Source organism: Pecten maximus, chromosome 1, assembly GCF_902652985.1.
Source record: "Pecten maximus chromosome 1, xPecMax1.1, whole genome shotgun sequence".
Taxonomy (NCBI): domain Eukaryota; kingdom Metazoa; phylum Mollusca; class Bivalvia; order Pectinida; family Pectinidae; genus Pecten; species Pecten maximus.
Window position 1 is genome coordinate 58,896,748 of NC_047015.1, and position 25,807 is coordinate 58,922,554.

At 37.5% G+C, this 25,807-nt stretch overlaps 1 protein-coding gene across 1 annotated transcript; it reads left to right on the forward strand.

Annotated features, from left to right (window-relative positions):
- The first annotated feature begins 1,013 nt into the window (after positions 1 to 1,013).
- Positions 1,014 to 25,411, forward strand: LOC117339447 (centromere protein X-like). Its single transcript, XM_033901030.1, has 6 exons — positions 1,014 to 1,101; positions 6,042 to 6,093; positions 8,995 to 9,048; positions 15,939 to 15,970; positions 20,616 to 20,672; positions 24,980 to 25,411. The coding sequence occupies exons 1-6, from the start codon at positions 1,075 to 1,077 to the stop codon at positions 24,992 to 24,994; spliced, it is 237 nt and encodes a 78-aa protein (XP_033756921.1). The 5' UTR covers positions 1,014 to 1,074; the 3' UTR covers positions 24,995 to 25,411.
- Positions 25,412 to 25,807: the final 396 nt, after the last annotated feature.

Consider the following 25,807-nt stretch of genomic DNA (forward strand, 5'->3'; position numbering starts at 1 on the left):
TAGTGAACTAGGAAATAGACAAGTTTTATATGTTATATGTGTTCAAAGTTACCTAGAGTAGTTACAGCTATACGCTATAGTCAGCCAAATCTATTCGAGTTGCTTCCCTTAGATCAGTAGTTAATTAACCCGTTTTAGGTTTACACCCTTCATTCTATATCAAGGTAAAATATAACCAAACGGTAGCACCTGAAAGCCAGTCGTTATTATATTAGGTAGCACACGGTCTGTGGGACTGGTGGTCAGTGCCTAGGGCTGTAATTAGAAATGACGTTATGGGGTGTAGATACGCCCATATTTCGGGGTAAAGGTCACGATTGGTCAATTGACCACATCCTCAATTTATAAATATTAATTAACTTTCAGGAAGTATAAAAAGACTTGCGCGTTTTGCATAAGCAGATAACTCCGCCGTAGCCGGTCCCAAGCCCGTGTTGAGAAAGGAGGAGGGGAACACCAACTGACAACACCTAACAGACACCCCGGACTCTAACCTAGAGTCGCGAGTAGAGGTTGTAACCTTAATCGAGACTTTAAACCAGCAACATCAACAGCATAAGCAGTTTTCCAGTAGTGTTTTGGACTAAACGGGTCTGAGTGCCGTTTGGATGTAAATATGTAGACTTAGATTTGTTTAAATGTGTGTGAACTGTTAAGTGTGAATGCGCCGGCGATAGTGTGGAAGATGGATGAAACTTCATTGGATTATATTGTACCTTCGGGATTTTCATTTGGATTAATAAATATAAGTAAACTTTATATCCTGCGTCGAATTATGTTTATCGCAACACAACCATTTCACGTTCCGTGTTTATGGAGAGCGGACGTTACAATACTATCATTACGTTCCGTAAGGAACGATAACGAGTTATCGTCCCTTACTACACTTCATTCTTTATTTATATGTGATTCTATTGTACTGTTTATGCTTTACTTGAATAAATGTTATTATCATAGCCGAAACGGTCCGATTCTATTCCGATCTTACCCGATCCTGCCCGATCCTGTAATTCGTCTAACCGTACAAAATCACCTCCGCCTTTACAAGCGTCATTTTCACAGAGATCAATCAAGATGACAGAAGGCGCAAGTTTCAAACAGGTAACACATTAAGAATGAACACATTTCACCCTTGTCGATTACGCGAACGATATAAAGGCTAATCAACATTGTTAAGGTAGCATGGTAATTCTTTTGAATTATCTATGGCTGTGCTTTCTTTCCGCTTGCAAGGGTTTCCTCTAGCCCGACACCCAGACACCATGTCTGTGGTCATAGCGAAAACTTGGAATTCTCCGTTTGGTGTCGGTAAGATTTTGGTGCAAACACAATGAAATCATGAGTGACACAACATCTACTTTAGCTATAATTCAATCACCTATTTGGTTATTTTTCAACTTTAAATTTCTGATCGAAATTCGGCTACTGAAGTACTGCCAAGGACCATGATTGTCTATCTGTACAGTCACGATGACACGTGTTATTGAGTTGTATTTATCTATCTATATCCATATTTATATATGTAGATAAAGATCTCGGATGTGATGAAGTTAAAGATGAAGAACTGACGTTGTACCGCTATATATACATGTAGTCGAGTAACTTTCCAGTGTAATACTAGCTCTGGACGACGGACGGACAATTTCTGACAGATGGTCCCACATCAGTAGTAGATTCCCCGTCCCTTAATACTTTTAAATCTAGGCTCAATAAGCATTGGGTCAATCATCCAGTAAAGTTTTTACCTTCTTGCTACTAATGTATATATATAAAAGTTGTATACGTGTCCTCTGCGCAACCTGCAAATGAGTGTACAACCATGAAGATGCGTCGACAGAAGCCACAAGCTTACAAGGACGTCGAATACTATGAACTATGAACTATGGTCGTCGTCAGTCAGATGGTCTGCCGGAGAGCAGTGTAGACAGGGTATGAATGCTGAGTGTACATGTGACTGCCATTCTCATTACATCTGTGGGCCCTTCCTTTGAATATGATGTCTAAATCTATTGTCAAGGAAGTTTTGAAAGTTTTTTTGTGTGACAGAATATAGGAACTTCCCTAATTGCTGGATCAAATCATAAAAACAAAATCCAGTTGTTCAACATGTTGACTTTTAAAAGTTTTTGAGTATGAACTGAAGTTATCCAGTTTCAGTGTATTGGACAATGCCTTAAATGGACACAGTCAAGATTTATTTGGAAAAAAACAAATCAAAATCAGTGTATTTAATACCATGATATATCTTAGTTAACCAACACATAGTGATTAACTTCAAGATAAGTTTGACTGTTGAAACACTAGATATATCTTGTGAATATGCAGTATTCCATGTTAGTATATGTTACCTTTTATCTAAGCCCTTAATAATTTACATTATTGTCATTTTATAAAATAATTATTACCCTTCTATAAATGTCAATATTATATATTGCACATCAATGTTTTCCAAATGTTAATGGATTTTTTCTCAGATAAATTATATCAAAAATACACTATGATTATTAAGAGTGAAATCTCTGCTGATATTTCTGTCGATTAAATATTTGGTGAAAACTTTTTAAGGATGAGCATATATATAATCAATATGTACATGTGCACAAGCTGTATTATGTTGTTAAATGGATTTAGGATCAGTGGCGTAGGAAGTCGTCAAAAAGTGAGGGGGCGACGTTCAGTTGTACGCACTAAACAAATCGTATGCCATCTCCACTAAGTTAGCCAATAATTATCATTTCAACATCCCCATGATAATTTATGTAGTACAAAATAAGTTATTTAGTGATTTAGTGATAATGCGTGCGCCATAGGCGCGAGCCAAATTTTTTTTTGGTGAGGGGTCTGAGCTGGTCCAGGTCATTGCCCTGGTAGGGAGTTCCAGGGGGGCAAAGCCTTCTGGCGGAAAATTAATATAGCAAGTATTACAATAATTCGGGATCAGGCGCAGATTTGTTTTCCAATTTTAAGGCAATAAAAAAATTGTCCACCCCCTAGTGAATCACAGTAACCCTAACAAAAAGACAAAACAAATGGTGATATACAGTACTTATATGGAGGATTATATTGAATGGTTTCCAGTTTGATATAACATATAATTGACGAGTATGACAGAATATCGATATTTTCACGAGTGCGCCATTTTGAAAGGACTGATCAACGCAATTAATTTAAGCGTTTTCTGCTACTATAGGAGAATCTGTGTATGAATAGCTAGCATCAAGTCTTGTATATTGTAATGTTTTTGGAACTTGATGATTTGATGCTGGTTGTATTTGGTGATAATTGATAGATGTAGGGCTATATAGAATGTTATGATTATTTATGAACCATAATTAGGCCAAGCGACATATTTTTCAGCGCATATACATGTATAGCTACGGTTAGGCTGATAGGGATATAAAGCTGGCGGGTTAGTGTAGCTACGGTTAGGCTGATAGGGATATAAAGCTGGCAGGTTAGTGTAGCTACGGTTAGGCTGATAGGGATATAAAGCTGGCGGGTTAGTGTAGCTACGGTTAGGCTGATAGGAATATAAAGCTGGCAGGTTAGTGTAGCTACGGTTAGGCTGATAGGGATATAGTGCTGGCAGGTTAGTGTAGCTACGGTTAGGCTGATAGGAATATAAAGCTGGCAGGTTAGTGTAGCTACGGTTAGGCTGATAGGGATATACTGCTGGCAGGTTAGTGTAGCTACGGTTAGGCTGATAGGGATATAAAGCTGGCAGGTTAGTGTAGCTACGGTTAGGCTGATAGGGATATAAAGCTGGCAGGTTAGTGTAGCTACGGTTAGACTGATAGGGATATAAAGCTGGCAGGTTAGTGTCGCTACGGTTAGGCTGATAGGGATATAAAGCTGGCAGGTTAGTGTAGCTACGGTTAGGCTGATAGGGATATAAAGCTGGCAGGTTAGTGTAGCTACGGTTAGGCTGATAGGGATATCAAGCTGGCAGGTTAGTGTGTATTTTTTATTAGAAGTTTTATAATTGTCTTATAGCTTGAAATCACAGTGTGGTTTTTCTGCAGGTACTCCGGCTTTCCTCCACCTCCAAAACCTTGCACGTCCTTAAATGACCCTGGCTGTTAATAGAACATTTAATAAAATAAACTAAACCAAACAAACACAGGGTATTATGATGCAACATGATGATACTGTAATAGTAAACAGTTAGTTGAGTATTGCCAAAACAAAATATATATTGATGTTTGTCAATTAAGTATGTATTGTTATTTGTATTATTTAATCTTTAGCTTGATAAAATGTTCCCAAACTGATATAAACAACTTCTCTGAAACTAAGTATAGCAGTGTAAATCCTGTTAGCCAGGTAAATTATGTAAGTGCTCTTAATTGCGATTTGGGTTAGGGTAGGTAAGTGTCATACTGGCCCAGCATCAAGATGGTCAGATGGGTGGCTCCCCACAGGGACAGAGATAGGATTGACACTTTACCTGAATAAATAGTTGTTTTTGTATTTTGAATTAAAGTTATTTTTTTCTAATTGATAATAATCATTTAGACAATACTATTGGTATCATTTGATAGTGCAAGTTATGTAGTTTATGGAACTGTTTTTATTATTTTAAACAATACAGTAGTTTGGGCACTGCATTGATCTATATGTCATTGAGGTATCTGATAAGTACTTAAAGTCTAAATTGAATTAATATGAAATGTTTGAAGTAAAATGTAATTAATATAGTTTTAAACTAGAGTGTCATCTAGAGATGCTAGATTATAGATTTTGGATATCAGTATTGGTTGGTAAATAATGAAGTCTAAAGATGATAGAGAAACACAGTACTGGGGATTCAGAGGTCAACCTGTGGATTGGTAGGTGGCCTTAGGGGGTGACTTCTCTGAGGGTCAGAGAATCTTTATATGTATGTGAGATGTATGTGCGAAAAAGGAAAGGGAGATTAGAAAGGAAAGAGAAGAGCGTAATAGATAGAAGAGAAGAGACGGAGAGAGAAAAAAGAAGTGAAGAACAGAGAGAGACCTACAGAGAATGATAGAGAACAACAAGGACAGAATATTGGAGAGTTAGAAAGAACAGAGATTTAAGAGATACAGAAATAGAGAGGATACTAGAAAGGAGAATGTTGTGAAAATTGGATATATATGTTTGGATGAATAAGAAAATAAAGAGGAAAAACCTAAAATTGGAATTGGACTTATTTATAAACGTGACAACAATTATTAAAACGCGACAACATAAGCAATGGACTGAAGGTCTGATGAATTCAAAGGTGACTGTGTAATCATCGAAACGTCACGCTCTTAAATAACATATTGGTTGTGTCCAATATAACTTTTATCATATTAGCAAGCGTACAGTTCCGAAAATGACTGACAGACAAATATCTTGAATTTGGCAGTTTAACTATTTCATCTTCATTTCTCAGAAAGCACTTCTTAGATTTTTCAAATAATGGTTTTCCTTATTATCACATGATTATGAGGGAACAAGTAGAGAAAAAGTCTGTAAAACTGATAAAGTCAGTGGTGGGCGCCAAGATATAGGTATACACTGTACGGTGAACCTGTGGTTGCCACAATTTTCTCTTGGTTTCAGTGATTTATGGTCACTGTGTCCTGGCTGTTGAGCAAATCTGACCTAAGTTTTTTATGTAAAATGTGGGGAGCGTATACACACTTCTCTTATTTCTTAACTCAGGCTGATAGAATTAACATGTGGAAAATTATGCAATTTTACAATGTATACACTTATTTATATTAATGAAAAATAAAATAAACACACAAATTTTAATTGAATTACTCTCATTAAGATTAATACTTAAGTATCAGGTGGCACATGTTATATAGCTCAGATAAACATGGTTTGATTCCCCAATCATAAGTTAATCAAGTGTCATAAGTTAAAGGGAATCCACATGTACAGGGGATGTGGACGATCACTGCCCAATAATGGGCGTTTTATCTATGTATTCATGTTTCGATCCTCCTACAGTAGTAATACTTGTCGTGTTAATACAGTAGATAACAATTGACACATTAATGTTGTACTTCCTTGATTTCTTTCAGCGAACTATCCAGATAATTTTGCAGGATTTTTTTAGAGATGAGAAAACAAAGGGTAAGTTCATTATAACCTTGTTGTTGGTATGTTACTGATCCCACCACTGTCACCATTACCTTGTTGTTGGTATGTTATTGATCTCACCACTGTCACCATTACCTTGTTGGTATGTTATTGATCTCAGCACTGTCACCATTACCTTGTTGTTGGTATGTTACTGATCCCACCACTGTCACCATTACCTTGTTGGTATGTTATTGATCCCACCACTGTCACCATTACCTTGTTGGTATGTTATTGATCCCACCACTGTCACCATTACCTTGTTGGTATGTTATTGATCCCACCTGTCACCATTACCTTGTTGTTGGTATGTTACTGATCCCACCACTGTCACCATTACCTTGTTGTTGGTATGTTACTGATCCCACCACTGTCACCATTACCTTGTTGTTGGTATGTTACTGATCCCACCACTGTCACCATTACCTTGTTGTTGGTATGTTATTGATCCCACCACTGTCACCATTACCTTGTTGTTGGTATGTTATTGATCCCACCACTGTCACCATTACCTTGTTGTTGGTATGTTACTGATCCCACCACTGTCACCATTACCTTGTTGTTGGTATGTTACTGATCCCACCACTGTCACCATTACCTTGTTGGTATGTTATTGATCCCACCACTGTCACCATTACCTTGTTGGTATGTTATTGATCCCACCACTGTCACTATTACCTTGTTGTTGGTATGTTATTGATCCCACCACTGTCACCATTACCTTGTTGTTGGTATGTTATTGATCCCACCACTGTCACCATTACCTTGTTGGTATGTTACTGATCCCACCACTGTCACCATTACCTTGTTGGTATGTTATTGATCCCACCACTGTCACCATTACCTTGTTGGTATGTTATTGATCCCACCACTGTCACCATTACCTTGTTGTTGGTATGTTATTGATCCCACCACTGTCACCATTACCTTGTTGGTATGTTATTGATCCCACCACTGTCACCATTACCTTGTTGTTGGTATGTTATTGATCCCACCACTGTCACCATTACCTTGTTGTTGGTATGTTATTGATCCCACCACTGTCACCATTACCTTGTTGTTGGTATGTTATTGATCCCACCACTGTCACCATTACCTTGTTGTTGGTATGTTATTGATCCCACCACTGTCACCATTACCTTGTTGGTATGTTATTGATCCCACCACTGTCACCATTACCTTGTTGGTATGTTATTGATCCCACCACTGTCACCATTACCTTGTTGGTATGTTACTGATCCCACCACTGTCACCATTACCTTGTTGGTATGTTATTGATCCCACCACTGTCACCATTACCTTGTTGGTATGTTACTGATCCCACCACTGTCACCATTACCTTGTTGGTATGTTATTGATCCCACCACTGTCACCATTACCTTGTTGTTGGTATGTTATTGATCCCACCACTGTCACCATTACCTTGTTGGTATGTTACTGATCCCACCACTGTCACCATTACCTTGTTGGTATGTTACTGATCCCACCACTGTCACCATTACCTTGTTGGTATGTTACTGATCCCACCACTGTCACCATTACCTTGTTGGTATGTTACTGATCCCACCGCTGTCACCATTACCTTGTTGTTGGTATGTTATTGATCCCAACACTGTCACCATTACCTTGTTGGTATGTTACTGATCCCACCACTGTCACCATTACCTTGTTGGTATGTTATTGATCCCACCACTGTCACCATTACCTTGTTGGTATGTTATTGATCCCACCTGTCACCATTACCTTGTTGGTATGTTATTGATCCCACCACTGTCACCATTACCTTGTTGTTGGTATATTATTGATCCCACCACTGTCACCATTACCTTGTTGGTATGTTATTGATCCCACCACTGTCACCATTACCTTGTTGTTGGTATGTTATTGATCCCACCACTGTCACCATTACCTTGTTGTTGGTATGTTATTGATCCCACCACTGTCACCATTACCTTGTTGTTGGTATGTTATTGATCCCACCACTGTCACCATTACCTTGTTGTTGGTATGTTATTGATCCCACCACTGTCACCATTACCTTGTTGTTGGTATGTTATTGATCCCACCACTGTCACCATTACCTTGTTGGTATGTTACTGATCCCACCACTGTCACCATTACCTTGTTGGTATGTTATTGATCCCACCACTGTCACCATTACCTTGTTGTTGGTATGTTATTGATCCCACCTGTCACCATTACCTTGTTGGTATGTTACTGATCCCACCACTGTCACCATTACCTTGTTGGTATGTTATTGATCCCACCACTGTCACCATTACCTTGTTGTTGGTATGTTATTGATCCCACCACTGTCACCATTACCTTGTTGGTATGTTATTGATCCCACCACTGTCACCATTACCTTGTTGTTGGTATGTTATTGATCCCACCACTGTCACCATTACCTTGTTGTTGGTATGTTATTGATCCCACCACTGTCACCATTACCTTGTTGGTATGTTATTGATCCCACCACTGTCACCATTACCTTGTTGTTGGTATGTTATTGATCCCACCACTGTCACCATTACCTTGTTGGTATGTTATTGATCCCACCACTGTCACCATTACCTTGTTGTTGGTATGTTATTGATCCCACCACTGTCACCATTACCTTGTTGTTGGTTTGTTATTGATCCCACCACTGTCACCATTACCTTGTTGTTGGTATGTTATTGATCCCACCACTGTCACCATTACCTTGTTGTTGGTATGTTATTGATCCCACCACTGTCACCATTACCTTGTTGGTATGTTATTGATCCCACCACTGTCACCATTACCTTGTTGTTGGTATGTTATTGATCCCACCACTGTCACCATTACCTTGTTGTTGGTATGTTATTGATCCCACCACTGTCACCATTACCTTGTATCTTTATCATTTTACAGTTACTGCGGATGCTGCTGCATTGGTTGTTGAAGTAATGAACATTTTCGTGTCAGGTAAGTGATAAATGACTTAATATAATAACTTATATTTAAGCAACACATCACTTTCCTCCACAATAGCTACTGACCTATATATCTATTTTCTAAATATAATAATCTCTAATCTCTAGATCTATTTCCCCACTATAGTGATATCTAGATCTATTTCCCCACTATAGTGATATCTAGATCTATTTCCCCACTATAGTGATCTCTAGATCTATTTCCCCACTATAGTGATATCTAGATCTATTTCCCCACTATAGTGATATCTAGATCTATTTCCCCACTATAGTGATATATAGATCTATTTCCCCACTATAGTGATATCTAGATCTATTTCCCCACTATAGTGATATCTAGATCTATTTCCACACTATAATGATATATAGATCTATTTCCCCACTATAGTGATATCTAGATCTATTTCCCCACTATAGTGATATCTAGATCTATTTCCCCACTATAGTGACCCCTAGATCTATTTCCCCACTATAGTGATATCTAGATCTATTTCCCCACTATAGTGATATCTAGATCTATTTCCCCACTATAGTGATCTCTTAATCTATTTCCCCACTATAGTGATCTCTAGATCTATTTCCCCACTATAGTGATATCTAGATCTATTTCCCCACTATAGTGATATCTAGATATATTTCCCCACTATAGTGATCTCTAGATCTATTTCCCCACTATAGTGATATCTAGATCTATTTTCCCCACTATAGTGATATCTAGATCTATTTCCCCACTATAGTGATATCTAGATCTATTTCCCCACTATAGTGATATCTAGATCTATTTCCCCACTATAGTGATCTCTAGATCTATTTCCCCACTATAATGATATCTAGATCTATTTCCCCACTATAATGATATATAGATCTTTTTCCCCACTATAGTGATCTCTAGATCTATTTCCCCACTATAGTGATCTCTAGATCTATTTCCCCACTATAGTGATCTCTAGATCTATTTCCCCACTATAGTGATATATAGATCTATTTCCCCACTATAGTGATATCTAGATCTATTTCCCCACTATAGTGATCTCTAGATCTATTTCCCCACTATAGTGATCTCTAGATCTATTTCCCCTCTATAGTGATCTCTAGATCTATTTCCCCACTATATTGATATATAGATCTATTTCCCCACTATAGTGATATCTAGATCTATTTCCCCACTATAATGATCTCTAGATCTATTTCCCCACTATAGTGATATCTAGATCTATTTCCCCACTATAGTGATATCTAGATCTATTTCCCCACTATAATGATCTCTAGATCTATTTCCCCACTATAGTGATCTCTAGATCTATTTCCCCACTATAGTGATCTCTAGATCTATTTCCCCACTATAGTGATATCTAGATCTATTTCCCCACTATAGTGATCTCTAGATCTATTTCCCCACTATAGTGATCTCTAGATCTATTTCCCCACTATAGTGATATCTAGATCTATTTCCCCACTATAGTGATATCTAGATCTATTTCCCCCACTATAGTGATATCTAGATCTATTTCCCCCACTATATTGATGTATAGATCTATTTCCCCATATATAGAGGACCATGTGTAGATGTGCATGCCACTTTATTTTTCTCAAAATTATGGTTGCTATGGCAACTGGTCACTATAAACAGGTTTTCTGATTAGAACCATAACTTTAAGTTTGTCCGGACAACTCCTCTTAAACTGAAGGGCTGATTTCAATGAAACTTCACACAAATATAGAGGACCATGTGTAGATGTGCATGCCACTTTATTTTTCTCAAAATTATGGTTGCTATGGCAACTGGTCACTATAAACAGGTTTTCTGATTAGAACCATAACTTTAAGTTTGTCCGGACAACTCCTCCTAAACCGAAGGGCTGATTTCAATGAAACTTCACACAAATATAGAGGACCATGTGTAGATGTGCATGCCACTTTATTGTTCTCAAAATTATGGTTGCTATGGCAACTGGTCACTATAAACAGGTTTTCTGATAAGAACCATAACTTTAAGTTTGTCCGGACAACTCCTCCTAAACCGATGGGCCGATTTCAATGAAACTTCACACAAATACAGAGGACCATGTGTAGATGTGCATGCCACATTATTTTTCTCAAAATATGGTTGCTATGGCAACTGGTCACTATAAACAGGTTTTCCGATAAGAACCATAACTTTAAGTTTGTCCAGACAACTCCTCCTAAACCAAAGCGCCGATTTCAATGAAACTTTTCACAAATATAGAGGAACATGTGTAGATGTGCATGCCATTTTTTTTTCTTTCTTTTTTTTTTAAATATGGTTGCTATGGCAACTGGTCACTATATTACCAGGTTATCTTATTAAGCCTTCCATTTCACCATTGCAGATTGCGGGGGTATTAGTCAGCCATCTTGGCGACAGTTCTAGTTTATCCGTGATTTCACCTTTATGATATATTACCTGTATTACTTTCGTGTGATTCAGTAAAATTTAGCCCAGTATTCAAACCACCCTGCATCTGTGGTCCGTCGTCGGTCCGTCTGTCTGTCCCTCAATAAACAATTTTTGCTATCGCTATTTCTAAAAAAAGTATTGATTAAAAATGATCTTTCTCAAAATTCCATGTATAGGTTACCCTTGATCCCTAGTTATGCATATTGCATTTTGGGACCAGTCAGAAAACAACATGGCTGACTGGCGACCATCTTGGATTTTGACTATTGCAGGTTGCTTCTGCTCTATTGTACTACAATGTATATCAAGTTATTAAATGTTTTTAAAGAGGAGGGAAAAAAGGAAAAAGAAATGAAAGATCAATCTTTCATTTGACTGATATAGATCATTCAATGTTGGACACCAAGATTCCTCAGGGATCTCTTGTTGTGGATGTGTTTCATATCCATGGAGGAAAACAAGTTATTCAATAATAAGCAATTTCAATTTTTAATGGCTTAAAATCATGAATGAATGGACTACAATTTCAGATAACGGTAGGGAATTATATATAGTTTACATGGATTTTATGAAGGCAATCGTTTACGTTCCACATACATAGACGTCCTAAATAAGAACAAACTTGGGGGTTATGGGTTTAGCACACAATTAGTAGCATGGATTGAATGTTTCTTGAGAGTACAGTAATTGTAAATGGGACATCGTCAGTAGAACACTCCGTCATTAATGGAATACAAAATGTACCTCATGAAAGTGTTCTAGGTCTGATACTCTTCGTCATATACATCAACGATCTTCCAACGTACATGTTTGCAGATGACACTAAATTATATAGGCCCATATCTGATGAAACTGATGGGTGTTTACTCAAGGAGGATCACTGCAACTTGATGAAATGGTCAGATATACGCGTGTACCATCGTTAGTACATTTAGACGAAAACATGTTCAGGAATCTATTTTAAGAGCTAGGTCGACCTCATTTAGAGTATGCAATGAAATCCTCACCAAATCGAATGAATAGAGAATGCCCAAAGGAGATCGACAAAATTACTTCTCAGATTCAAGGCCATAAGCTACAAAGAGACTATACACCGATTAAATCTCCCAACTTTATCATACAGACATTTGCGTGGAGCCATGATAAACGTGTTCAAGTTTAGGAATGGAATATTTAATCAGTATTTGGTGGGGGGAATGTTCCAACTTGCTTCATATAGAAAAACCTGTGGACATAGTAAAAAAAGGCAGATGGAGATCAAATCTTAAAAGTAGAGTTCAGGTTGACTATTTGTTCAATTTTAAGTTCATCATGGAAGAAAGCAGACGCTATTTTGTAAGCCTATAGTATTTGGAATTATTTGTTTTTCTGAAATTAACTCAATCTCATATTTTGGTTTTAAATTCACATTTCAAATTAACATTTCAAAAACAATATTTACAAGTTGGCAGTGGAATATCACCTTGAGAATATTCTAACTTGACTATGTACCAGTACATAATGTTTATATTTTGAAGATTTCATACTCGTTAAACATTGATTTCATCATGATAAATATTGAATTGGGTTTAAGATATAACAATAGACAAGGCTAAATATTCTGATGAAATACACTTATCTCGGTAAGATGTTTGTAAATAATATCACTTATCTCGGTAAGATGTTTGTAAATAATGTCACTTATCTCGGTCAATGTTTGTAAATAATATCACTTATCTCGGTCAATGTTTGTAAATAATATCACTTATCTCGGTAAGATGTTTGTAAATAATATCACTTATCTCGGTCAATGTTTGTAAATAATGTCACTTATCTCGGTCAATGTTTGTAAATAATATCACTTATCTCGGTAAGATGTTTGTAAATAATGTCACTTATCTCGGTAAGATGTTTGTAAATAATGTCACTTATCTCTGTAAGATGTTTGTAAATAATGTCACTTATCTCGGTCGATGTTTGTAAATAATGTCACTTATCTCGGTCAATGTTTGTAAATAATGTCACTTATCTCGGTAAGATGTTTGTAAATAATGTCACTTATCTCGGTCGATGTTTGTAAATAATGTCACTTATCTCGGTCAATGTTTGTAAATAATGTCACTTATCTCGGTAAGATGTTTGTAAATAATGTCACTTATCTCGGTAAGATGTTTGTAAATAATGTCACTTATCTCGGTCAGATGTTTGTAAATAATGTCACTTATCTCGGTCGATGTTTGTAAATAATGTCACTTATCTCGGTAAGATGTTTGTAAATAATATCACTTATCTCGGTAAGATGTTTGTAAATAATGTCACTTATCTCAGTAAGATGTTTGTAAATAATGTCACTTATCTCGGTAAGATGTTTGTAAATAATGTCACTTATCTCGGTAAGATGTTTGTAAATAATGTCACTTATCTCGGTCGATGTTTGTAAATAATGTCACTTATCTCGGTCAGATGTTTGTAAATAATGTCACTTATCTCGGTCGATGTTTGTAAATAATGTCACTTATCTCGGTAAGATGTTTGTAAATAATATCACTTATCTCGGTAAGATGTTTGTAAATAATGTCACTTATCTCGGTAAGATGTTTGTAAATAATGTCACTTATCTCGGTAAGATGTTTGTAAATAATGTCACTTATCTCGGTAAGATGTTTGTAAATAATGTCACTTATCTCGGTCGATGTTTGTAAATAATATCACTTATCTCGGTTGATGTTTGTAAATAATGTCACTTATCTCGGTAAGATGTTTGTAAATAATGTCACTTATCTCGGTAAGATGTTTGTAAATAATGTGTGAGTGATGAGCTCAAGTCCACGTGCAGTATTCTGCTAACAAGTTGTAACATTGGCATTCTTGTAGGACAATCCAATTGTTCTGCACTGATTTAGGTATTTACTAAACACAAGTGCAGACTCTTTTAATATCCGTTAAGTGAAAGTCTTAATATTATGATCAGTTTTTTTTTAACTGTAACGCATGAATATATTTTAAATCATTCTGTGAATTTTACAGTGATATAGTCACTTAAATGATACAACTCTGATTGTTAATGAGGAAAGGGCAAATTACTACAGTATTGAAAACATAATATTTACCCCAGTATTGAAAACATAATATTTACCCCAGTATTGAAAACATAATATTTACTCCAGTATTGAAAACATAATATTTACCCCAGTATTGAAAACATTATATTTACCCCAGTATTGAAAACATAATATTTACTCCAGTATTGAAAACATAATATTTACCCCAGTATTGAAAACACAATATTTACCCCAGTATTGAAAACATAATATTTACCCCAGTATTGAAAACATTACATTTACTCCAGTATTGAAAACATTACATTTACCCCAGTATTGAAAACATAATATTTACCCCAGTATTGAAAACATAATATTTACCCCAGTATTTAAAACATAATATTTATCCCAGTATTGAAAACATAATATTTACCCCAGTATTGAAAACATAATATTTACCCCAGTATTGAAAACATTACATTTACCCCAGTATTGAAAACATTATATTTACCCCAGTATTGAAAACATAATATTTACCCCAGTATTGAAAACATAATATTTACCCCAGTATTGAAAACATAATATTTACCCCAGTATTGAAAACATTGTAATACATTTACCCATATTGAAAGCATTATATTTACCCCAGTATTGAAAGCATTATATTTACCCCAGTATTGAAAACATAATATTTACCCCAGTATTTAAAACATAATATTTATCCCAGTATTGAAAACATAACATTTACCCCAGTATTGAAAACATTATATTTACCCCAGTATTGAAAACATTGTAATACATTTACCCATATTGAAAGCATTATATTTACCCCAGTATTGAAAACATTATATTTACCCCAGTATTGAAAACATAATATTTACCACAGTATTGAAAACATAATATTTACCCCAGTATTGAAAACATAATATTTATCCCAGTATTGAAAACATTATATTTACCCCAGTATTGAAAACATAATATTTACCCCAGTATTGAAAACATTACATTTACCCCAGTATTGAAAGCATAATATTTACCCCAGTATTGAAAACATAATATTTACCCCAGTATTGAAAACATAATATTTACCCCAGTATTGAAAGCATTGTAATACATTTACCCCAGTATTGAAAACAAAATATTTACCCATATACATGTATATGTTCTGAAAAATTGCAAAAGTGCAATGGACCAGTAGAATTCTGATCAGCTGATCAAGAGCTAGTGGAAACAAGGGGCTAGTAGAATTCTAACTAGGGTCAGAATAAACAAGGAGCCAATAGAATTCTGAAATTCCTAATCAAGGGTCCAGTAGAATTCTCATCAGGGCTAGTGAAAACAAGATGTTGACAATGACCATAATTATTTGATGTTGATGACAACTATAATTTTGTGATGTTGATGACAATCATAATTATTTCATTTCCGATATTTTTTTTTCAGAGGCAGGATGCAGGGTCATCAAGGAGGCAAAGGTATAGTAATGATAACACTACCTGGCTGTAGTTCTAACGCCACAACAAAGGTCTAGTAATGATAACACTACCTGGCTGTAGTTCTAACGCCACAACAAAGGTATAGTAATGATAACACTACCTGGCTGTAGTTCTAACGCCACAACAAAGGTATAGTAATGATAACACTACCTGGCTGTAGTTCTAACGCCACAACAAAGGTATAGTAATGATAACACTACCTGGCTGTAGTTCTAACGCCGCAACAAAGGTATAGTAATGATAACACTACCTGGCTGTAGTTCTAACGCCACAACAAAGGTATAGTAATGATGGCACTACCTGGCTGTAGTTCTAACGCCACAACAAAGGTATAGTAATGATAACACTACCTGGCTGTAGTTCTAACGCCACAACAAAGGTATAGTAATGATAACACTACCTGGCTGTAGTTCTAACGCCACAACAAAGGTATTATGATAACACTACCTGGCTGTAGTTCTAACGCCACAACAAAGGTATAGTAATGATAACACTACCTGGCTGTAGTTCTAACGCCACAACAAAGGTATAGTAATGATAACACTACCTGGCTGTAGTTCTAACGCCACAACAAAGGTATTATGATAACACTACCTGGCTGTAGTTCTAACGCCACAACAAAGGTATAGTAATGATAACACTACCTGGCTGTAGTTCTAACGCCACAACAAAGGTATAGTAATGATAACACTACCTGGCTGTAGTTCTAACGCCACAACAAAGGTATAATGATAACACTACCTGGCTGTAGTTCTAACGCCACAACAAAGGTATAGTAATGATAACACTACCTGGCTGTAGTTCTAACGCCACAACAAAGGTATAATGATAACACTACCTGGCTGTAGTTCTAACGCCACAACAAAGGTATAATGATAACACTACCTGGCTGTAGTTCTAACGCCACAACAAAGGTATAGTAATGATAACACTACCTGGCTGTAGTTCTAACGCCACAACAAAGGTATAGTAATGATAACACTACCTGGCTGTAGTTCTAACGCCACAACAAAGGTATAGTAATGATAACACTACCTGGCTGTAGTTCTAACGCCACAACAAAGGTATAATGATAACACTACCTGGCTGTAGTTCTAACGCCACAACAAAGGTATAGTAATGATAACACTACCTGGCTGTAGTTCTAACGCCACAACAAAGGTATAGTAATGATAACACTACCTGGCTGTAGTTCTAACGCCACAACAAAGGTATAATGATAACACTACCTGGCTGTAGTTCTAACGCCACAACAAAGGTCTAGTAATGATAACACTACCTGGCTGTAGTTCTAACGCCACAACAAAGGTATAGTAATGATAACACTACCTGGCTGTAGTTCTAACGCCACAACAAAGGTCTAGTAATGATAACACTACCTGGCTGTAGTTCTAACGCCACAACAAAGGTATAATGATAACACTACCTGGCTGTAGTTCTAACGCCGCAACAAAGGTATAGTAATGATAACACTACCTGGCTGTAGTTCTAACGCCACAACAAAGGTATAGTAATGATAACACTACCTGGCTGTAGTTCTAACGCCACAACAAAGGTATAGTAATGATAACACTACCTGGCTGTAGTTCTAACGCCACAACAAAGGTATAGTAATGATAACACTACCTGGCTGTAGTTCTAACGCCCCAACAAAGGTATAGTAATGATAACACTACCTGGCTGTAGTTCTAACGCCACAACAAAAGTTTAGTAATGATAACACTACCTGGCTGTAGTTCTAACGCCACAACAAAGGTATAATGATAACACTACCTGGCTGTAGTTCTAACGCCACAACAAAGGTATAGTAATGATAACACTACCTGGCTGTAGTTCTAACGCCACAACAAAGGTATAGTAATGATAACACTACCTGGCTGTAGTTCTAACGCCACAACAAAGGTATAGTAATGATAACACTACCTGGCTGTAGTTCTAACGCCACAACAAAGGTATAATGATAACACTACCTGGCTGTAGTTCTAACGCCACAACAAAGGTATAATGATAACACTACCTGGCTGTAGTTCTAACGCCACAACAAAGGTATAGTAATGATAACACTACCTGGCTGTAGTTCTAACGCCACAACAAAGGTATAGTAATGATAACACTACCTGGCTGTAGTTCTAACGCCGCAACAAAGGTATAGTAATGATAACACTACCTGGCTGTAGTTCTAACGCCGCAACAAAGGTATAGTAATGATAACACTACCTGGCTGTAGTTCTAACGCCACAACAAAGGTATAGTAATGATAACACTACCTGGCTGTAGTTCTAACGCCACAACAAAGGTATAGTAATGATAACACTACCTGGCTGTAGTTCTAACGCCACAACAAAGGTATAGTAATGATAACACTACCTGGCTGTAGTTCTAACGCCGCAACAAAGGTATAGTAATGATAACACTACCTGGCTGTAGTTCTAACGCCACAACAAAGGTATTATGATAACACTACCTGGCTGTAGTTCTAACGCCACAACAAAGGTATAGTAATGATAACACTACCTGGCTGTAGTTCTAACGCCACAACAAAGGTATAGTAATGATAACACTACCTGGCTGTAGTTCTAACGCCACAACAAAGGTATAATGATAACACTACCTGGCTGTAGTTCTAACGCCACAACAAAGGTCTAGTAATGATAACACTACCTGGCTGTAGTTCTAACGCCACAACAAAGGTATAGTAATGATAACACTACCTGGCTGTAGTTCTAACGCCACAACAAAGGTCTAGTAATGATAACACTACCTGGCTGTAGTTCTAACGCCACAACAAAGGTATAATGATAACACTACCTGGCTGTAGTTCTAACGCCGCAACAAAGGTATAGTAATGATAACACTACCTGGCTGTAGTTCTAACGCCACAACAAAGGTATAGTAATGATAACACTACCTGGCTGTAGTTCTAACGCCACAACAAAGGTATAGTAATGATAACACTACCTGGCTGTAGTTCTAACGCCACAACAAAGGTATAGTAATGATAACACTACCTGGCTGTAGTTCTAACGCCCCAACAAAGGTATAGTAATGATAACACTACCTGGCTGTAGTTCTAACGCCACAACAAAGGTATAATGATAACACTACCTGGCTGTAGTTCTAACGCCACAACAAAGGTATAGTAATGATAACACTACCTGGCTGTAGTTCTAACGCCACAACAAAGGTATAATGATAACACTACCTGGCTGTAGTTCTAACGCCACAACAAAGGTATAGTAATGATAACACTACCTGGCTGTAGTTCTAACGCCACAACAAAGGTATAGTAATGATAACACTACCTGGCTGTAGTTCTAACGCCACAACAAAGGTATAGTAATGATAACACTACCTGGCTGTAGTTCTAACGCCACAACAAAGGTATAATGATAACACTACCTGGCTGTAGTTCTAACGCCACAACAAAGGTATAATGATAACACTACCTGGCTGTAGTTCTAACGCCACAACAAAGGTATAGTAATGATAACACTACCTGGCTGTAGTTCTAACGCCACAACAAAGGTATAGTAATGATAACACTACCTGGCTGTAGTTCTAACGCCACAACAAAGGTATAGTAATGATAACACTACCTGGCTGTAGTTCTAACGCCGCAACAAAGGTATAGTAATGATAACACTACCTGGCTGTAGTTCTAACGCCACAACAAAGGTATTATGATAACACTACCTGGCTGTAGTTCTAACGCCACAACAAAGGTATAGTAATGATAACACTACCTGGCTGTAGTTCTAACGCCACAACAAAGGTATAGTAATGATAACACTACCTGGCTGTAGTTCTAACGCCACAACAAAGAGTACAGGCGCATGGTTAGTATTGATAGAAATAGAATATATAAAAGGAGTAGGCGCTATGAATAGTAACCAGATGCAGGTGGTTAGAGGGTACTGCAAGGGGTCCTCAGGGGAATACTGGGGTGGCCCAGGGGTAAAACATTGGGTGGCCCAGGGTATAGAGCCGGTGCCCAGGGGTATACTGGAGGTGCTCCGGGGGTATATAGGGGGCTGTTGGTATAGAGCCGGTGCCCAGGGGTATACTGGAGGTGCTCGGGGATATACAGGAGGTGCTCAGGGGGTATATAGGGGGCTGTTGGTATAGAGCCGGTGCCCAGGGGTATACTGGAGGTGCTCGGGGATATACAGGAGGTGCTCAGGGGATATATAGGGGGCTGTTGGTATAGAGCCGGTGCCCAGGGGTATACTGGAGGTGCTCCGGGGTATACAGGAGGTGCTCAGGGGGTATATAGGGGGCTGTTGGTACTGTTGCCTCTCCGGGGTATACTGGGGGCATCTTTAAACAATCCTTGTTATCACTATTTCTTGGGAAGTATTTGGAGGATATTTCTCATACATCACATGTAGGTTCCTCTAGCTTAATTCCCACTAGTTTGCACAATTTTGAGTCTGATAACAAAATGGCTGACAGATATAGGTGGCCATCTTTGATTTTGACAGCTTACTCTTTATCTGTTGTTGCATAAATAATCCTTTTTATCAATATTTCTTGAGATTTGCTGGAAGAATATTTCTCATATCAATGTTTCTGTCCTGATTTCAGACAGATACTAGTCATATAAATTTAACTATTTTGATTTCAGACAGATAATTCAGAGGAAGTGACTATTGAACATTTTGAAAAAATTCTTCCCCAGCTGGTAAGTTTTTCGGCCAACATTTGATGGACTGATGATCTTTCATCAAGGTAGTCCTTTATTTCCTTTTGTCACTTTATCACTTATTATTAGATACTGAAGTACTGAAGGATAATGATATCACATGTGGTTTGCCCTCAGTCTTTAGATGTGTACGTTTAATTTTGAGAATGATCAGTAAAACATAATGGCAGAGAAGCAGCCATATTGGAATATTAGGGTATGGTGTTGCCCCGTCCTTCCGGTGTAAATTTGTTTGTCCGGCAGTCTCCACCTACTTTGTTCAACCCATCTCTTTGAAACATGGTATACATTATAATAATGATGTGTTAGCTGTGTTTCCCCAGAAAGAATTTTGATTCATCTATTTTCAGGTCACATCTGGCTTTGTCTGTCTTTAGTTAACATTTTCACATTTTCGACTTCTTCAAGCTCCTGAACCATTTTTTGGTGAAATTTTTCAGAAACCATCCTTGACTAAAGTCTACCAAAATTATAAATTATTGTCCCTTCTCCTCAGGGGCCTAAGGTGCAGGTTAAATTGACTTATATTTCAAAAATCTTTCTTATCCTCTAATCACCACCGCACGTAAAACCTGTTGCTGTGACCCACCTAATTAAAGTCGTTTAAAAGTTATCTTTACTCACATTTAAATGATCTGACTTACCTTATTCTATTTATCTATCATAAATACACAAAGTTACACAACATGTGTCCATATCTATATCCAAGATCAGTGATTATTAGCCTCTTTTGTCGTTTAAGCGTAGGTCACATTTGTATATACCGCCATACTTGTTTTGATTGTGACCTCTCGAGGTTATTTCCGGTTTATACAAATTTGGAGTTGAAATAGACGAAACAAACGAAACGCTGTGAAAATATTACGTTACGCTATCCGTTTTATTTGTATTCCATATTTTATAATAACCGGAACAGCAAAGTTGTTTTAGTGACCCAATATTTAACACAGTAGGTTGCAAGTGAATTATTGTGGATATAATTATATTTAAGAGGTGTCCATCAACAGTTTGTGCATAAATGGATTGATACTTCATCAACAAGTAAGCGTACACATATTTGTTAACATGAATTATCGTTTTAGATGGTTTATGACACTTTTTTTGTCGCGCCCCAGAATCAGGGCGCTGGCAGCTACAAGAAAAACATGCTGAGGGGATATGAGGTCGCAATATCCACCAATGTAATCAGGTGGAATAAGACCTCATATACGTATAGGAGTAGGCCTTGCTTTGAAGTCAAAAGCAGGTAAAAAATAAAAATCTCTTAGCTCACCTGGTGAGCTTATGCCATACTGTGGGGTCAGGTGTCTGTCCTCCGTCAGTCCGTCCGTCCGTCAGTCCGTCCGTCAACACAAGTTATTTTTCTGAACCACTGATCAGAATTTAACCAAATTTGATAGGAAGCATACCTAGGTGGGTGGAATACAAATTTATACATATGATGGGGCTGACACCCCCCACCCCCCAGGGACCCGAGGGGCGGGGCCAAACTGGGTCCATTTTGCAATATTGATATAAACAATTTCTTTTCTGGACCTAAGCAATGTATGACATGGATATTTCAGTGGTAGCATCCCTAGGTGGCTGGGATTCTAATTTATACATATGATGGGACTAACTCCCCAGGGGCCTGAGGGGAGGGGCCAAAAGGGGTCCATTTTGCAATATTGATATTAACGACTTCTTCTCTGGACCTAAGCAATGCATGATGTTGATATTTCAGTGGTAGCATCCTTAGGTGGCTGTGATTCAAATTTATACAAATGATGGCACTGACCCTGCAGGGGCCTTAGGGACTGGGCAAAAGGGATCAATTTGACTATATTGCTATAAAGGACTTATTGCATTTTTGAAACAATTCAGATCAAGAGATGAACACTATCCTGATGTAAAAATAAGCCCAGGGGTCTTTCCCCACCCCAAGGGACTTAATAGGTGTCTTTAAACACAATCATGTTGAATCTTGACTTCGTTTCTATCTTTGAAGCAGTTGAGATCTTCAGCCCATAATCATACATATACAATGTAGCATTGTTAGACATTAACAAATATAACATGAACATTATTTTTATGCTCAAATAAAAAAGGTGAGGGATACAGACCCTCTGAGCCTCTTGTTTCATAGCTTATGGAAGAATATGATCCACTGAAACAGAATATGCAAGTTTTATGATCATCACATGAAAAATGACAGATATGGCATTTTGATCAATGTTTTCCCACCAATATTCAAAAATTGTCATTCAAATGTTTTCTTGTGTCGCCTGCCAAAAGCAGGAGACATATAGGTATCACTATATCAGCGGCATCGGCACAGAGTTTTCCATGCCATAACTCAAGTTTCCTTTGACTGATCAAAATCAAACTTCATGCAAATCTTCCTTCCCATAAGTGCTTACTTGGGATTTTTCATGTTCCAAGGTCAAAGGTCAAGGTAACTGTTAGTAAACTCTTGTAATCTCCCAGCTTTCTGCGCAGGCGACACATCCACTTCTGTGAAATTCTTGTCTTTCATTACTTTGAAATATGCACACTTGATTATTAGCACATTTTCAGCATGAATTGATGGCTGCAATAGCTATGCAAATAATTGACCTTGACCATCATAGTTCAAGGTCACAGTCATCAAATGACCAGTCAAAAACAGAAGTGAAGAGAAAACACAAAGAAATCATAGGTAAAATGTATAAAGGTGACCGTTAGATCAATAACATATCTCAGATCATTTCCTGGATGGAAATCCAATGTTTTGGGTGACCGAAATTTCAAAAATCTTCTCAAGATCCAGATTTGCAAGAGTTAAATTCTCTTCATGGGCCTCTTGTTGGCTGTGGTATATGGTGGGCATCTGTCATCCATCTTTCTAAAATACTATAACTAACAGAAAACTGATATATGGGCTGGAGGTACACAATTGGAAGGGTACATTATACTTTCCTCATATAAATGACCTTGGCCTATTTCCAAGGTCAAAGGAGTCATATGTTTAAAACTTCAAGAATCTTCTTCTTCAGTTCTATAAGGCCCAGAGGGCTGATATTTTGCCAGCAGAGTGGGATAAAGTTTCCTCATGAATATCCTTAACCTATTTTCAAGGTCATAGAGGACACAAGGTTACCACTAAAAAATTTGTGACTAATACCAGTTCACCTGGCCCAAAGGGCCGATAAGCTTATGCTATGGCCTGGATTCAATCCATCATCTGTCAATATTTGCTTCAAATCGCTACTAGTCAAAAAGTAATGAATGGTTTTTATACGCCCGACAAAAGACGGGACGTATTATGTTATCATGTTGTTGGGCAGGCGGGCGGGTGGGCACATATGGTGTCTGGACCATAACTCCAATACTACTCGACCCAGGCTCTCCATACTTGACACAAATATTCATCTTGATGAGCCGGAATGTCGCATACCAAAATCATGCCCCTTACCCCCGTATTTGCGGAGTTATTCCCCTTTGATGATTTTGTAATTGCTCACCATTCACTTAATAATGGTATTAGGAGGCTGATTCTTTGCAAAGAGGTTCTTTTAATGTATATATTCTGTATATAAACATGTGAACTAATTTTTGTGTTGTTGTGTCTAAACCAAGGTTTCCCATATTTCCAACATATATACATCTCATCATTTAAAGTTGCCCTTCGGTTTCGACTACACACCATCATGTGTATCAATATCTCCTTCCAACTTTCCAACAATGATACTTCATTTTAAAGCATTACAACCTGTGAAACTACCCCCTTCCAAGTGTCAAATATTGCGGCAGGCATATGTTGTGGCCCTCCAACGGGCCCTTGTTATAAATAAATAGAGGATATCTAACAGTGTCTTCAGTAATACCAAATATATTTCACGAGTGGGGCTAATATTTTGATATTTTTCACGAGTGCGCAGCACTCGTGAAAAATATCAAAATATTAGCCACACTCGTGAAGTATATTTGGTATTACTGAAGACACTGTTAGATATTCTGTTTATTACATTTTTTATCAACGAAAAACCTACCCCGTATGCTAACTAGGCCTGCAGCGATAATTTGTAAACAAAAAAAGTAGTTTCCCCTGTCCAGGTGCTGACATATATGTCGGGCTTTCTGATTGGTCAATTATTTTGGTATTTTCTAATCATTAATTTGATTGGTCAAATCAGCAAAAGTGATATTTTTCACTAGATAATGAAAAATATGATCTGAAAATATCACTTTTATAGAATGAATAATTTTTGATATTTCACTGGTAAAAATGTAATAAATCAGATTCATATCAATTATTTGTTATACAGCTATTGGATCTCTGATGAAAGAAGAGCACCCTGCTGTCTAGTGAGATACTGGATATAATGGGTTAAGGTAGGGGAAAACAACAGTACACTACGGACATTGTGGTGGCGAGGATTATCTTGGAGTGACTTCAGTACAGACATTTTGTTTGTGGTCGCGAGGATTATCTCGGAGTGACTTCAGTACAGACATTTTGTTTGTGGTCGCGAGGATTATCTCGGAGTGACTTCAGTACAGACATTTTGTTTGTGGTCGCGAGGATTATCTCGGAGTGACTTCAGTACAGACATTTTGTTTGTGGTCGCGAGGATTATCTCGGAGTGACTTCAGTACAGACATTTTGTTTGTGGTCGGGAGATCAAGATCAATCATTTGATCCTAATTCATATATGTACTGTGTATATTGAAACAATAAAGATAATCCTTTACATGTTTACTGGACTGTAGCCTGGTTTGTATGTATGTACCCCAAATAGACAGGGAAAGACTGTAGTCTGGTGTGTATGTACCCCACACAGACAGGGAAAGACTGTAGTCTGGTGTGTATGTATGTACCCCACACAGACAGGGACAGACTGTAGTCTGGTATGTATGTATGTACCCCACACAGACAAGGAAAGACTGTAGTCTGGTATGTATGTATGTACCCCACACAGACAGGGAAAGACTGTAGTCTGGTATGTATGTATGTACCCCACACAGACAGGGAAAGACTGTAGTCTGGTATGTATGTATGTACCCCACACAGACAGGGAAAGACTGTAGTCTGGTGTGTATGTATGTACCCCACACAGACAGGGAAAGACTGTAGTCTGGTGTGTATGTATGTA

Bases quoted from the DNA above. Each gene is read 5' to 3' on its own strand.
- LOC117339447 (XM_033901030.1), top strand. From the start codon at position 1,075: ATGACAGAAGGCGCAAGTTTCAAACAG. The intron at 6,094-8,994 runs GTAAGTTCATTA...ATCATTTTACAG, and splicing joins TAGAGATGAGAAAACAAAGG to TTACTGCGGATGCTGCTGCA. The intron at 9,049-15,938 runs GTAAGTGATAAA...TTTTTTTTTCAG, and splicing joins AATGAACATTTTCGTGTCAG to AGGCAGGATGCAGGGTCATC.